Source organism: Eucyclogobius newberryi, unplaced genomic scaffold (assembly GCF_026437365.1).
Source record: "Eucyclogobius newberryi isolate DKJ021-1_F unplaced genomic scaffold, fEucNew1.0.hap1 SCAF_9, whole genome shotgun sequence".
In the NCBI taxonomy this organism is placed as follows: Eukaryota; Metazoa; Chordata; class Actinopteri; order Gobiiformes; family Gobiidae; genus Eucyclogobius; species Eucyclogobius newberryi.
In genome coordinates, this window is record NW_027316532.1 from 19,224,669 (window position 1) to 19,241,744 (window position 17,076).

Consider the following 17,076-nt stretch of genomic DNA (forward strand, 5'->3'; position numbering starts at 1 on the left):
ATCCAGAAAATACAGTAATGATCTACAGCACGTTTGATACATTTATTACCAAGAACCAGAAAAAGAGCTCATTATTTCTTCATTAAAATCTAAATCGAATTGTTGAAATCATATGACAAAAAGCAGATAAATGTCCGGTCTGTGGCTGAGCTGACCTTCTGCGTCTCGTCCTTCTTCTCCTGCTTGAGGATGTCGGTGAGGTTGATGAGCTTCTCCATGGCCTCCACCTGTCGGCTCAGGTGTTTCAGGTACATCCCACAGGCGCGGCAGTACGCCTCCAGCAGCAGGCCGAAGCGCTGGCTCACCGTCTTATTGTGCATTTCTGACCTGGGACGGAACACAAGTGAGAACGTGTATGAGCCCTTCTGAGATGTTCTGTCACTGAAGGTAAAATGAAAAGCCAAACACCCATCATTTATACTTGTTGTAAATATAAATTATAGTTTTACACCAATAAAGTGGCTGTTTGTGGAGAAAAAGTAGAAAAATCTGTAGAAAAATCTGTAGAAAAATCTGTAAAAAAATCTCTAGAAAATGACAGGAAGTGACATCACACCAGGGACAAAATAAACAACTTTTTGACTCTCGAAACAATAATTTTACAAAATGAAGGTGCTTTCATATATTTTTACTTAATTTTTAATTTTTTTTTTGTTTTGGCCGCTTTGGCCCAGTGGTTACAAGCTAATTTCCTAGTGTGATGTCATCAATTACAAACAGGAAGTACAAATATACACCTAAAAATGAGCTATTCTGAGATACATTTTTAATACATTTTAAATATATTTCTCTTACCTCCATTTTAGTTCAATGAGTCGTCCAACCTGTAGGGGGCACTTTAACCCTATTCTTTATTCATGCCATATGCTTTTTATTTATATATATTTTTGTTGCTACTATTATTGTTGTTTCATTTTCCACCTTAAGTTCCTAGTTTGTGAATTCTTGTTTTTGTTCACCGCCAATGTCAATGTTCCTCTTCACCTGCAGCGTCAGGCCAGAAGAGAAAGTGCGGCGAGCGAGTTCTTACTTGAGATGCCAGAAGAAGAAGTGTCCGATCCTTTGGTTGGTCAGGGCTTTCTTGAGGAGGAAACGGGCCAAAGGATTGTCGAGGTACTGCTCGTACTTCAGGACCTGCGACAGACGGAGACACGTCTAAATCTACAGACGGCAGATTCAGCAACCTCACGACAGAACACGATACTTTAACTGATTTTACGATACTGTGAAACAATACTGCAAGTATGAAATGAGGAACCTCAGAGTTACCGTCTGTGATCAAGTTGAAGATAGAATAAGCAAGAGTGGCGTGAACTCTCAGAAGAACGAGATCGCTTCAGTCAGTTTAAAGCTGTTTGAAGTGTACGCTCAGATGTTTAGCGCTGACGGGACAAAGGGGCTGTGGACTGACCTGCACGAGCTGGATGAGGTACTGCGAGAGCTTGTCGTCGGTCAGGTACTTGTCCAGGCAGCGCACGGCGAAGTGTCGCACCATGGGGTCGGGGTAGTTACAGTCCAGCAGCTCCATGGCCTGCTCCGGACGGATGGACGGCCACTCCTTCAACAGGCAGTACATCTGAGGAGGAGCACCAAAACATCAGCATTTAGGATTTACACTGGGGCGGCAACCGTTAATCAACTAATCTACAGTGGGGCAACAACAGCAACGGTCGACTCACCGTGACCATAAAAAAGGTTAATTGCCTCATTGCTTAGTCAGTTTCTCTCTATACAAGGAGGACTTTCTGTAATCTGTTGTTCCCTGCTTCCCCCTGCTTACCTCTGCTTACCCTTGCTGCCCCCTGTTGGCCCCTGCTGCCCCTTGCTACCCCCTGCCACCCCCTGGTGCCCCTTGCTTCCCCCCTGCTGCCTCCTTGCTTCCCCCTGCTGCCTCCTTGCTTCCCCCTGCTGCTCCCTGCTTCCCCATGCTGCCCCCTTTTGCCCCCTGCTTCCCCCTGTTGACCCCCTGCTGCCTCCTTGCTTCCCCCTGCTGCTCCCTGCTTCCCCCTGCTGCCTCCTTGCTTTGCCCTGTTGCCCCCTGCTTCCCCCTGCTGCCTCCTTGCTGCCCCCTGCTGCCTCCTTGCTGCCCCCTGCTTCCCCCTGCTGCCTCCTTGCTTCGCCCTGCTGCCCCCTGCTTCCCCCTGCTGCCTCCTTGCTGCCCCCTGCTTCCCCCTGCTGCCTCCTTGCTTCGCCCTGCTGCCCCCTGCTTCCCCCTGCTGCCTCCTTGCTGCCCCCTGCTTCCCCCTGCTGCCTCCTTGCTGCCCCCTGCTTCCCCCTGCTGCCTCCTTGCTGCCCCCTGCTTCCCCCTGCTGCCTCCTTGCTGCCCCCTGCTTCCCCCTGCTGCCTCCTTGCTTCGCCCTGCTGCCCCCTGCTTCCCCCTGCTGCCTCCTTGCTGCCCCCTGCTTCCCCCTGCTGCCTCCTTGCTGCCCCCTGCTTCCCCCTGCTGCCTCCTTGCTGCCCCCTGCTTCCCCCTGCTGCCTCCTTGCTGCCCCCTGCTTCCCCCTGCTGCCTCCTTGCTTCGCCCTGCTGCCCCCTGCTTCCCCCTGCTGCCTTCTTGCTGCCCCCTGCTGCCCCCTGCTTTCCCCTGCTGCCTTCTTGCTGCCCCCTGCTGCCCCCTGCTTTCCCCTGCTGCCTCCTTGCTGCCCCCTGCTTCCCCCTGCTGCCCCCCTGCTGCCCCCTGCTGCCCCTCCTGCTCCTGCTGCAGTCTTACCTGTGCCACTTCATCTCTGGAGTTCCACTTGACCGCCAGGAGGATCTTGGGGAGGATTTCGGGGATGTTCATACAGTAGTGTCTAAGGAGCAAAACAAACCCGTTGGCGTTTTGCCGGTTTGATTTGATTGGCGGCTCTGTGCGCGTTGCTCACCGGTGCCTCCAGAGGAAGTCCTTCTCCTGCTCGGTGATGTCCGACAGCGGGTCTCGGTTGCTGAGCTGCCGGAGCTGCTCGCTGTCGCTGTCCGTCAGCGCGTGATCCCGGGCCACGCGATTACTCTGCGACGGCAACAACACCGCGTTTAATTTAACATACACGTAACACCTCGTGGCTCTCTTAAATTACTTTTTCACATTTTATTCAGCCTTGTTTTGAAATGTCTGCCGCTTTTGTAAGCTTGTTTTCAACCCATCATTCTATTTTTGATGCGTCGTCTTTGTTTATAACCGGCGACGTGAGCTAAGGCTGCGGAAAAATGTGTGATTTGTATTTAAAATGGAGGATTCTGGATGGAGGATGTAGTTTTACAGTGGTGTTTTGAAAGTCGCAGTAGAAACAGGGAGGACTAAAAGGGAAAAGCGACTTACGGATCGTGATGGAGCCGAAGTTACTGAGATAGAGGACGACAAACATCACAGCGAGATGAAAGACGCAATAGAATTCTGGAAACGTACCCACCATTTTAGAAGCAAAATGTTGTCTTTTTAGTTCAATTTATGTAAAGTTCTTTTTTTTCTGGCTGTTTTTGTCTCAATAATCGTGAATAATCGTTAAATGCGTATGTTTTTACTCAGAATACTTGTCATGGTAAATTTGATACCGTGGCATCCCTACTTTAAACACACACAAAAGAGAACACAGAATACACAATAAATAAATAAAACAAGATATCCAACAGAATTAAAACTAAGGCCCATCTTGCGCATTTGGTCCAAAGTCGGTCAAAACGGTAAAATTTAAATCTGAGTGTTATTTTTTTCCATTTTTCGATTGTCACTAAAAATGTCGGCCCCGCCCAGTCTTACTCTTTCATACTGGGATACTGTTCTGATCAATCTATCAAATAACTTTAAAGAGCAATTTAAAGGCCAGAAGTCACTTTAAAGAAGTCGGACTGCAGAGGGCGCTGTCGTCCTTCCTCTCCTCTTAACAACAAACAAACAAACAAACAAACAAACAAACACTGGTCTGAAAGAGGAAATAATAGTTCAGAAAGAGTTCAAAAAGACCGACCGAATCTGTTTAATGAGCTGGATTAATGATAATAATGAATTGAAGAAGAAGGTTACATTTAAACATTGTGTAACTTTTCTTTGTTATTATGAATTAATTTACCGATTTTTAACCAGGTAAAACCCATTGCATCAAAACCTCTTTTTCAAGGGTGAGCAGAATCATAAAAACATTAACAAATTACAACAGAACGACATTTCAAAGCTCTTTATTTATCAAAATAGAGCGGAAACCGTTCAGTGAAACCAGCTCACGCAACCTCAGTTCCGAATGAAAGGAGTTCCAAGCTATGGGAGCAGCTTCGGAACACGTGACCTGAACGTGACCTTTCCGGCTCTTCTCACAAGTTTACTCCTCCATTTACTCCCCTCGGTCTCCGTTTCCCATGCGAGCGGCGCCAAGTGAAGGTGACAGCCGCATCAAACGCCGAGCGCGTTCGTCACTCGCTCGTGAATAGTTAAGGCCCGTAACGGCGAACTGAGCGCGCATTATTCCCCCGCATCACAAGCGCCGGCCTAACGAGCGCCCGCGAAATCCGATCACTCGCGCGCAAACGGCCTCATTAATATTACAGCGCAAATTAGCACAACTGAGGCGGCAAATCACTGGAGGGGCAAAGTCGGTGGTGCTAAATCTCACGACGCTAACACATCGCGCGCGGCTGACATGCTAAGTGATGCTAAGTGGTGCTAGCGCTACACACGGTAGATGCAGCACATGTTTGAATAATGCTGCGTGTGTAGGAACTGATGGTTAAATGATGAATGAGCTGTGGGCGGGGCCGTGTGACGTGGATCGAACTTGAGCAGGGTTTGGTATGGATTCTTTTTTAACTGGTTATATAATATTTGGCCGATAAGCGATATTTGATTTAATTTAGATTTTAGAATCCATCCATTGAAAGTTCCCATCACCCCCAAAACATTTTTACATAAAACACAAAAACATACAGTTTATAACTAGAGGGCAAATTATAGAATAAAAATACAAATAGTCATAAACTACGCATTTAATGTTGGAATTAAATATATGAAAGCAACTTTACTTTGTTGAGTTTTTTTTATAAATTCTGGATAAACACTGGATGGATGAGTGTCACTAGTGTGATGTCACTTCCTGTCATTTTCTACAGATATTTCAACATTTTCTCCACAAATACCTGCTCGATCGGTATAAAACTATCATTTACATGTACAACAGGTACAAATACATCGCACAAAGCCTTTTAAAAATAAAAGTAAAAGTATTGGCTCAATATCTGGAGCTCGACTCATTCTTTCCATGGACTTGAACCCAACAGGGCTGCTCTGTAATGCAGATGACGTTACCTGGCCAGAGAAGTTGCAGTTGAAGCCCAGCTCTCTGGAGATGGTCCAGTTTGCATGGTCCTCCACAGCGTTCATGTCAGGGTACTTCACGGGGCTGCTGAAGTGGTCGAACTCCAGCTCCAGACACGGCGTTTCCTTCACACACAAAACATTTGCAAATTTTCATCCCGGTTTACAGTTTTACTTCCTAGTTGTAAACGATGACATCTCTGGGCCAAAACTCATCTGATGTCACTGATATCTTTCATTTGACAAATAAAAATATATGTGAACACCTTATTTTGTTAATGTTTAAAGTGTTTTGTGTATACGTGCGAGTGTGTACGTGCGTGTGTGTGTGTGTGTACGTGCGTGTGTGTGTGTGTACGTGCGTGTGTGTCTGTATGCGTGTGTGTGTGTGTACGTGCGAGTGTGTGTGTACGTGCGTGCGTGTGTGTGCGTGCGTGTGTCTGTATGTGTGTGTGTGTGTGTGTATGCGTGTGTGTGTGTGTGTGTGTAAATTCTGCATAACCTTTGACGTTTCTCCATAAACCACCACTTGACTGGTATAAAAGAATAATCTACATTTCATAAAACACCAAATAACATCAACATTTGAAAATCACACACTTTAAATGTTGGAAAATGTTTTCTTTTCTTTCCTTTTTTTTTTTTTTTTTAAGATATTTTGTGCCGTTATTTGTTTTGTTTCCCTCTCTGTGTCGTGTTCTGTGTTTTATGTTTTTTTGTTTAAATGTAAAGCTGAATTAAGTAAAAGAATAGCTTTGATTTTTTTGCCCGTCCCTAAAAAGACGCTCTAAAGACGGCGAAGTGACAGAAAGACGCTCTAAAGACGACGACGTGACAGAAAGACGCTCTAAAGACGGCGACGTGACAGAAAGACGCTCTAAAGACGGCGACGTGACAGAGAGACGCTCTAAAGACGGCGACGTGACAGAGAGACGCTCTAAAGACGGCGACGTGACAGAGAGACGCTCTAAAGACGACGACGTGACAGAAAGACACTCTAAAGACGGCGACGTGACAGAGAGACGCTCTAAAGACGGCGACGTGACAGAAAGACGCTCTAAAGACGGCGACGTGACAGAAAGACGCTCTAAAGACGGCGACGTGACAGAAAGACGCTTTAAAGACGGCGACGTGACAGAAAGACGCTCTAAAGACGGCGACGTGACAGAAAGACGCTCTAAAGACGGCGACGTGACAGAGAGACGCTCTAAAGACGACGACGTGACAGAAAGACGCTCTAAAGACGACGACGTGACAGAAAGACGCTCTAAAGACGGCGACGTGACAGAAAGACGTTCTAAAAACGGCGACGTGACAGAAAGACGTTCTAAAAACGGCGACGTGACAGAGAGACGCTCTAAAGACGGCGACGTGACAGAGAGACGCTCTAAAGACGGCGACGTGACAGAAAGACGCTCTAAATACGGCGACGTGACAGAAAGACGCTCTAAAGACGGCGACGTGACAGAAAGACGCTCTAAAGACGGCGACGTGACAGAAAGACGCTCTAAAGACGGCGACGTGACAGAGAGACGCTTTAAAGACGGCGACGAGACAGAAAGACGCTCTAAAGACGGCGACGTGACAGAAAGACGCTCTAAAGACGGCGACGTGACAGAGAGACGCTCTAAAGACGGCGACGTGACAGAGAGACGCTTTAAAGACGGCGACGTGACAGAAAGACGCTCTAAAGACGGCGACGTGACCGAAAGACGCTCTAAAGACGACGACGTGACAGAAAGACGCTCTAAAGACGGCGACGTGACAGAAAGAGGAGAAAGCTTTCACCTTGTTGGGGTTGGAGCCCGTGACTCCAATGGGGTTGAGCAGGTCCTCCAGGCCGTGCGGGACGGGCCACAGGTTCAGCGCCATCTTGTTGGCCACCAGCGTGTGCGTGTAGTCAAACAGGTTGATGTTGCCCCAGGCCAGAGGACAGTGCTCCTGGAGACACACGGGACAGCCACGTTTGAACACAAAACGACAAACTAAACTCAATATCAGTGTTTAAACGTTCAAAGCAAAGCAAAGCCCATAGAAAGCAGTTCACAAAGAGCTTTTCATTATAATTGATTCATTTGTTGTCTTTTTATATCCATATCTTTAGTTTTGTTGCTCGTCTATTTCCTTTTGGGGCACAAATCACACAAATAAACCGATGTTAGAGCTGTAATTACCGTATTTTTGGGACAATAAGTCGCACCGGAGTATAAGTCGCACCAGCAAAAAAATGCATAATAGAGAAGAAAAAAACATATATAAGTCGCATTGGAGTATGAAATGCAGTTAGTTGCAAGTGTGAAAATAACAAAAAATATCACAAATAAGTCTCAAATAAGTATATAAGTATAAATATAAGTATAAGTCGCGCAACGGGCCAAAACTATGAAAAAAGGTGCAACTTATAGTCCGGAAAATACGGTAATGACAAACAATCATGTCTTTTGTAAAGACATCATAAAGATAATTTGCTGTCATCTGATGCCGTTTGTGAGATGTGCCAATTGAGACCATTTGAATTGCGATTTGGTTGGAAAACATCTCGCAGCCCGAACCAATATCGACGATGGCACAGATATGTTTTCCATCTCAAAAATGTAATAAAAACAACAACAGAACATGTGCACAGTTGAAGGATGAGTCAAATGCAGAGGGTGAGTTTCCCTTTGTGAAGAACATTAACCTTACTAGTACCGTATTTTCCAGACTATAAGTTGCACCGTTTTTCATCGTTTTGGCCGGGGTGCGACTTATACTCCAGAGCGACTTATATGCATTCATTATTTTCACACTGGCAACCACAAAAGGGCGCTCTAGGCTCTAAACTTGTTAGCATGTTCTTTATGCTATAGTTATCTGAATAACTGTTAATATGTTACGTTAACATACCAGACACTTACCACAGTTCTGTCTGTGCGTCATGTAGCTGAAGGTGTTAGCGTTAGCATACGTACACCTATTCACCATGTTCTCTCATCTGTTATTATTTTAAACTGCATTTCAAGATGAAATGTCTGTTCTTGGTCTTGGATTTTATCAAATACATTTGCCCCAAAATTGCGACTTATGTATGTGTTTTTTTTTTCTCTATTAAGCATTTTTTGGCTGGTGCGACTTATACTCCGAAAAATGCTGTAAACGGTCTGAACAAAAACAAAATGAAAGGTTTGGACGAGCCGTTTCCTGCAGAGCGGTCACTGAAGGGCAGCGACGGACCCGGGTGTGAAAGGCAGTGTTACGAGCAGACGGCCAGTCAAAACGTGTCTATTTATAGTAAGCACAAAGAGTGTATCTATTATCTTAATCTTTAATTCAGACGCTGAAAGAGCATCCTCTAACCTGACCCGGCCCTGGCCCGGCTCCGCGGGGGACCGTCCTGCACCAGTGCGGCTTCTTTTACGATATCCATGTCTGCTTTCATTGATACACTCTGCCCACGCACACCTCTGCAGCAGACGGAGGGGAAAAATCAAGCCCCGCGGGTGTTGGTTACAAGGATCGGACAACGGCAAACACCGCACGGTCCAGCGCTTTAATGGATTACGTCACAAACAGGCCATAAAAGAGATATAACGTCAGCAGAAGAGATTCATGAAGCGCTTGTGGTGTGCCATTATTTTAGTTATAATCTCCAGAGACAACGGTCAGACAGAGATGTTAAGATGCTTGTTACGGCGCAAGGCGGGTAAATAAAAAGCCTCGCTGTGAATGTGGCTTCAGTGAAACTACAACCTCGTCAAGAAGCGTGAGGATCTGAGTAGAGCAGCGGTGCCCACCATGAACCGATTAATCGATTTACCGTCATTACAGGCTTAATTAACTGAGTGATAATACGTTTCCTTTGCCTTGTTTTAAACATACATATACTTGTAATTAGGGATAATTAGGGATGTCATGCTTATTAGGTTAATAAATAATAGTGATTATTCAAGTAATAATACAATTGCAAGAACCAAAAAGTAATTTTAGAAGCAAAATGTACTATTTTCAAATCAATTTAAAGTCCAAAAAATATGTTAAAATCTAAATGTGAAGTACATTTTGATCTGGCTGTTTTTGTCATACTTCCAATTGTCATTCAGAAAATTGTATTAGTTTTTTTCTTTTTTGGAAAAATAGTCACAAAATTAAGGATTATAAATGCGTTAGACAATGGGAATGACAGAAAATTAAAGATTTCACTGTCGTTTCACCGATGCTTCTTCACTAAAACCTGCTATTGTGACATCTTTGTAATACACAATTGCGCCACCGGACTGTGCAAATGTGCCCTTGTACAACTGAGAAGAAAAACAATTGCCGAAACTCCAGAAATACTAGATTTATCTCAAACCAGAATAAAACTGCAGTATTGCCGTCACAGAAATGCTAAATACAACTAACCAGCATTATTTCTAGGTTCTTGGTTGATAAGATAGCTTAATGCAGACAGAGCACAGCAGTCTCATTTTGACCTTAAAGGGCCTATAACAGGTGTTTACGATTTAAACATTTTGACTTTATTTGGTGTATTTGTACTTGTTTTACATATAAATGATAATTTTATACCAAGTGAGCAGGTATTTCTGGAGAAAAGTCGAAAAATAATATTTTTTGACTTTTCTCCAGAAATACCTGCTCGCTTGGTATAAAATCATATATATGTCATTATGTTGACATGAAGTGACATCATACCAGGGACACTCTTTAAGCATAATTTACACAAAAGAAACAACTTTGACATTCTTAACATTAATTTAACAAAATAAAGTCGCTCTCATACATTTTTATTTGTCAAATTGAAAAAAAATTGTGATATTAGATGAGTTTTTGCCCAGTGTTTGCTGGGTAATTTCCTACTGTGATGTCATCAATTACAAACAGGAAGTGAAATTATAAACATAAAAAATTAGCTATTCTGGGATGACATTTTTCATAATCATTTTTAGCAGCATTTAAAATGTATACGTTCTGCATTTTAGTTCAATGAGTCGTCCGACCTGTAGGGGGCGCTTTAAGAGATGCTTTTATCATGTACAATACTGTATTTTCCTCTACTTCTACATGAAATAACTGCAGTACATTTAAGTCTTCTGGTTATGGAAGCTAACATGTGACTGATACAGATGGCCTAACAGTGTGATGTGTTTTTTTTTTTTTTTGCAGTAGGCTGTTGTGCCCTCGAGGAGTAAATGGAAAAGTGCGGTGGTGATTATATTTCGGCTGATGTTTTTTGCCACCCCGTTTTGCTGTTTAGTAATTAAACAGAGACAAAGACGATACGGCGTCTCTCCTTCGCTGGGGACACTTTAGACCGAGCAGCAGACTCTCCGTGTAATGTCAGTCGGATCATGGCCAACAAGTCGCGTGTGCGCATTCAATATTTAGACAAAACGCACGTTCTGAGGAGAAGAGAGGCTCGGCGAAGGTTTGCAAATCCAGGCGCAAATGAAAACGACAACTGAATGTGCACCATTTTCGATTGATTACTGTAAAGTGTAGAGTAATATGTTTTGAAATATATACTAATTTGAACAAGTTGTGTGGGACAAAATGGGACAGTTATTCTGTTCTTAATAAGCTCTAATTCTTCTTTTTTTATTAATTTTTTTATCCCACTTTTTTATTTTCTACTGTTTCTATCTGATGAGAAACGGCATGCACCAAAACAAAAAGTGTACACAAAGTACAAAAACACATGCACATTAAATAGAGCGTCCAAGGAGAGCATCCAAGGAGAACATCCCTGGAGAGCGTCCAAGGAGAGCGTCCAAGGAGAGCGTCCAAGGAGAGCGTCCCCGGAGAGCGTCCAAGGAGAGCGTCCAAGGAGAGCGTCCCCGGAGAGCGTCCAAGGAGCGAGTCCAAGTAGAGCGTCCAGGGAGAACGTCCAAGGAAGCATCGCTGGAGCGTCCCTGGAGCGTCCCCGGAGAGGCCCCGTTGGCGTTGGCGGTGTGTGCAGTACCTCTTTGGCTCCTTTCCTGCCTTTGACGGAGCAGATGGACAGGCAGAGGCGGGCGGCGCGGGGGACGTCGGGGATGTACATGTCGTATGTGAGCCACTCGTTCCACCTGCAGGAAAACACGGCGTCAGAGCAGAAGGACGCCGGCCCAACGAGAGTAACGGCTACTAATGATGTCAAAGGAAAACCCACAACGCTTTATTAATTATATCTCACCGACGATCAACGACAAAGTCTGAGGAATAAAGTCTGGCGGTAATGCAACACTTGGATGCCAACCGCCATAAAACAACAACAACAACAACAACAACAACAACCGACGATCAAGGACGAGACTGACGATAATGAACATCAGACAAATGGAACAAATGACATTCAGACTTAATTGGAAAATGGACAAATTTGGGGCGAGATGGGACTTGTATGTTGGACTTAAAAGGAATCATATTAAGAGGAATAAACAGGAATCATATAAACACACTAGTTTTTGTTAAGCATTATAAAATACCGTGATACTGTGGTATGTTTAGTTATCATACCGTGAAAATTATATACCGTCCCATCTATAATATCAAATGGACATATTCAATGATCATTGGGAAAAGTGGGTCGTGTGTCAGATAGTTATTTGCTTTTTTCTCTGTATCTGTGTTTTTCTATATACATTTCGTTTTTGAAGAAAACATTAAAAACATCACAGCAAATACAAAATCTAAACTAAAATCACTAAAAACAATTTCAACAAGTATCGATACTGTAAAATGTTACTTTGATTGGACCTGGACAGAGTTGTACAACTTCAAGTTGAAATATTCCATGTGTATTTTGTGCAATATAGTGAGTATTTGGAGCCAAAGCGATATGTTTCGAGCGCGTGTTTTAACAGCTCAGACAAAGGCCGATGGTGAATGAGGAGTTCTCTTTTGACATGTACACGGAGGGTTCAACGGTAACACAATACGCACGTTTAAAGTTTCCCGTCCGTGCTAAACGCCGAACTTAGCCTCCAGTCTGAAGCTGCTTAGAGAGAATTAGCTCTGCCTATTTCCTCAAAGACCATTGCCGTTAAATAGAGTGAAAGTGGAAAGCAATAAGCAGCGAGACAATGGGAATCCAAAGTAGGTAGACAATGGGAATCCAATTAAAAGTGAGCGTTAAAGCTTTCGTGTCGTTATCATAGGGGATTTCAACATCCATAGCAACGACAATAACGAGGCGCAATGATAATAAAATGTACCAAAATACGACAATGATAGGCATGCGTCGTTGGATAAAGAGTAAAATAGAATGTAAATACCTGGGGTTAGAACAGGGGACTCGCTGCGTGTTGACGTTATCGCACATCTGCTCTCCGCCGTGATAAATGCCTGTTCTCACGTAAATCTACGACAACACCGACCGTAAAAACACATATAAAGAAAGTAAAGGTAAGTAGTGTGACAAAATAATGATATATTGCAATTCTTGAGACTTAATTTGAGGATGAAGCCTGCTGTAAAGATGTACTTCCAGGAATATTTGTTGGTTTATCTCCCAAAAATAAGAGCAAACGAATGTGCATGAAGTGGTTTGACAAAGAAATAATGTAGCAAAATTGTATTTGAGCTTTTAAAAGTGGCGATATTAGGTATGGTTAATATTTTTTGTGTTTCTATAATGTTATGGAGACACGATTACGGTATGTTAATCAAACAGAAATGTATTAGATGTGTTAGTTGAGGGTTAATTATCAGACAAATGTGAAATTATTGTAAAATGACCCACAAAAGCGCAGTTTTTACCCTTAATTGGAAGTTAACATTCTTGCAGCATTTTATATTATAAATTAATTACTTTAAATAAAGGATATCTCAAAAACAATATTCAAAACATAATCAATATTTTGTTATCATCTCTAAATATTACATTGTAGATTATCATGTGCAAGAGATCAATAATCGCTGTATTTATTGTCATATTGTTGTGACTCTCGGCCTCACTATTTTTACAACGCGCTACAGACACAGTAAAGCATAAAAACATGTTTTCCTGAAGCGTTTGGAATGGGACAATGAATGTTTTTTTCCACAGGACGTGAGTGTGTTGGGACACGAGGCAGAGGAAAGAAAAACTTCTAAAATGGAAAAGAATGACAAGTGGAAAATTGGCTAGAACAGGTAAAACTAAAGAAAGAAAAAAAATAATACATTTAAAACATCGGCAAAATACATGTAGGTTTCAGACAAAAGATTAAATAAATGTCATTGTCCACGATGACCAAACTATGTGGATAATACTCAGATTTTCTGTAGAATATAGGCACATATTCTTAAAAACAACTGATAATTACTGGTGTGTAGGTCTGTCAAAATAGTTTATTCTAACAATTCAAATTATTAAGTTAAGTTAATGAGACGAAAGATGATTTGACAAGAGAGAACGCAGACTCAGGTGAGAACGAAGCTTCAAAAAGCAGATATAAACAGAAAATAATAACAAAGCTAGCGTACGTTAGCATCAGTTGATAAACGGGAAACGGCTGATGCTAACGTACGCTAGCTTTGAAGCGCAAATAAAAAATATCATAGTTCCAGTTCAAGATGCGTCTAAATCCAATAAACGAGTTACATAAAGACAGGTTGAAACACGGCGATGAGGTGCAGAGAATCGAAATAAAAGCAGAAAACGCTGACAATAAACAGAAAGTAGTTTTTTGTTCACGCTAGCTTTAGCAACATCGCACAACGACACAAACTCGAAAACACCGAATATCTTTTTTTTTAATTTCTGAGCTCAATGGCACAATTAAGAGCTACAATTCTGGCACGATTTAGATGTTGATCCACCATCAACAGAACCGTTCTACTCTCAAAACGGCACTGCTGCTCTGGAAAACGCAAGTCAGACAAATGCCAGGAGGCGGCCTCGCTCTCGTCCCACCTTGTCGATGTCGCGGATGTTGACGTTGACGTAGGTGGCGCAGAGGACGCGTATGCGCAGCGTGCCGTTGATGGCCCACAGCGGCTTGGACGCGGCCTCCCCGTTCATGTAGGACGTGGCGGTGGAGATGCGGCGCGAGTATGACGGCATGACGAAGGTGTCCGTGGGCAGCTGCGTGTACAGGCTGTCCTTCGCCATCAGCATCAGGTTGGGCATCCTCCCCAGCATGATGCAACTGCGGATGTACTGGGGGGGGACACAAGCACGAGCGTCAACCCCGGGGCGAGAGTACCCGGGGCCAGGTTTTTTAATGGAACGGAAAGTCAAATTGAACAAAATAGACTTTTATTTGTGGCCTCGGGGGAAATCGGTTTTGCAGCAGTTTTTGCCAGACTTTGCACATTTGCACATCGGCACAGCTTAAATAAACACTGACATAACAATTTACGGTTCCTTTTTCTTTTCAGTTACCTTATGCAGCTAAATGAACTCTCACAATATTTGGATCTGAAACCAAAACGGACGTGGAAAAACGGGCTTGGACCTATTTTAACAGAAATATGGATGGACTGTTTTGTAGGGCTGTAACTATTAATTTGAATAATTGTGACTAATCGACCCCTAACATAATTATAATTGACTATTTGATTCATCGTTAATTCTTATGTGGACTGTAGAGACTCTAAAACAACACATGTCAAACAACGACAAAAACAGCAGCATTATGAACTCCAAGTGATTGTTATTACCGTATTTTCCGGACTATAAGTGGCCGGGGTGCAATTTATTCTCCAGAGCGACTTATATGTGATATTATTTGTTATTTTCACACTGGCAACCTCAAGAGGGCGTTCTAGGCTCTAAGCGACGCAGAAGAAGAATCTGCACTTCCTCTACCTCTGGAGTTTGTGGAGTTGTTTAGAAGTGACACAGAGGAAGAATAATTCAATGGATTTAGTGATTTGGGGTAATACTGGTGCTTTGGTAAACTTGTTAGCATGTTCTTTATGCTATAGTTATCTGAATAACTGTTAATATGTTACGTTAACATACCAGACACTTACCACAGTTCTGTCTGTGCGTCATGTAGCTGAAGGTGTTAGCGTTAGCATACGTACACCTATTCACCATGTTCTCTAATCTGTTATTATTTTAAACTGCATTTCAAGATTAAATGTCTGTTCTTGGTCTTGGATTTTATCAAATAAATTTCCCACAAAAATGCAACTTATACTCCAGTGCGACTTATCTATGTTTTTATCTTCTCTATTTTGCTTTTTTTTTGGCTGGTTCGACTTATTACACCATTTTCACCATATTTTTACATGAATCTGGTTAAAATGCATGTGAAAATGAGTGTCAGCAGTTGTGGATGGGAATGATGTCTGTACTTTTCCCTCTACTGGATTTAGAAAAGGTTTCTCTCTCCGCTTTACGTCGCTGTGCACATCGCTTCGCAGTATTTGACCGAACTCCCCCCGCCTTTTCCCGACTGCTTTAACCGGAGCCGTCCCAGATTGATAATGTGTAGAACTCGAGCGCAACAAATACATTCACATTAACACACTTTGTCCAGTCTTTTGCCGTGCTATTACTGGCCCGTTAAGTAAAGTGATAAAACGGTCCTTGTTAATGCAGCGTCGGACCCCATTACCTCAAAAAATACACGTATAGAAATAAAAAATGTATGTAGGCCGCACTTTCATTGTAGAAATAACCGCTTTTCTGCACCTTATTCTACACTTTTTAGCAGGTTTCTTAATTATTCAAGACTTCCCGAATCGACATATATGTGCCGTGCATCGCATGAATACGTGATGAGGCGCAATGTCCGGCAGAACAGGAGTATATTAGGTCTAATGTGTTGTACGGAGGAGGAGGGAGAGAGCATTAAATATAGATGTTACCTTGTACTGGCTGATGGGATACTTCTCCAGCAGATACTCGTCGCAGCCGCACACTTTCAGGATGTATTTGCCCTGATACTCCTGCACGCACATCTTCAGCTGCTCCGGAGACAGCAGCATGCTACGGGTTTTCTTACGGATGGCCTCTGCAATGACCTGACGGAAAAACGCAGTATTATTGTCATTATTACGAGTAGTACTAGTACTAGTAGTAGTAGTATTTGTTGTTGTGGGGATGTGTTTTAATAGGGAATCAGAAATGTAGACTATTATCAATTTGTCGATGTTTAAGTCGTTTTCAATTGTGTCATTTTGCACGAACGACAACTTAAATGTAATTAATTAACATTGCATTGCGCATCTCCATCAATAAAAGAGACTATGGTGGCCCCCTATGGTCTAAAAGTCCCCACCGTAGTCTAAAAACAACCCGGACTAAACATTGACATCACAAAATCACACATTTTTGCCCATTGCATCATTATAAACATGTTATTTTAATTATACTGAGCAAAGACGACCTCTTAAAGATTAAATACTGGCAATAAGTGTGATTTATACTTTTGTATTTGTGCCGTCATAATCTCCCCGGAACATATGCGGCTCATTAATATGTATGTTCAAGCTGTTCATTTCCACTTTCTAACCCTGGTTAAAAAACTATGTTGAATATTTATAATTTATAACTAAGGTAGATACGGAAGAAACTCTGCAAATTATTATAATAAACCACACAGGGCCTCAAAGGATGTAAATGTACTTAAATAACACTTTTCTTTAACTTTAAACCCTGAATTTTGACAAATAACTTTAGCTAATTATGCTAACTCTGCTAACTCTGCTACCTATGTTAACTCTGCTAACTATGCTAACACTGCTAACTCTACTAACTCTGCTAACTATGCTAACTATGCTAACACTGCTAACTCTGCTAACGCTGCTAACTCTGCTAATTATGCTCACTCAGCTTACTCTGCTAACTATGCTAACACGGCTAACTAACGCTACTAACTCTGCTAACTGCTAACTTTGCT

At 42.7% G+C, this 17,076-nt stretch overlaps 1 protein-coding gene across 2 annotated transcripts in view; it reads right to left on the minus strand.

Annotated features, from left to right (window-relative positions):
- Positions 1-17,076, minus strand: part of LOC140353899 (phosphatidylinositol 4,5-bisphosphate 3-kinase catalytic subunit alpha isoform-like) — a 37,046-nt gene that overhangs the window by 13,305 nt on the left and 6,665 nt on the right. For both annotated transcript variants that reach the window (XR_011925934.1, XM_072438674.1), the window contains exons 6-16: positions 16,043-16,198; positions 14,136-14,381; positions 12,514-12,599; positions 11,220-11,325; positions 7,070-7,222; positions 5,273-5,407; positions 2,865-2,989; positions 2,711-2,792; positions 1,412-1,576; positions 1,031-1,134; positions 156-327 (exon numbers count right to left, since the gene is read on the minus strand). Coding sequence is in view for 1 of the 2 variants with exons in the window: in XM_072438674.1 (XP_072294775.1) it covers positions 156-327; positions 1,031-1,134; positions 1,412-1,576; positions 2,711-2,792; positions 2,865-2,989; positions 5,273-5,407; positions 7,070-7,222; positions 11,220-11,325; positions 12,514-12,599; positions 14,136-14,381; positions 16,043-16,198 (1,530 nt within the window). In the remaining variant the exon portion in view is untranslated. The remainder of the gene's footprint in view (positions 1-155; positions 328-1,030; positions 1,135-1,411; positions 1,577-2,710; positions 2,793-2,864; positions 2,990-5,272; positions 5,408-7,069; positions 7,223-11,219; positions 11,326-12,513; positions 12,600-14,135; positions 14,382-16,042; positions 16,199-17,076) is intronic.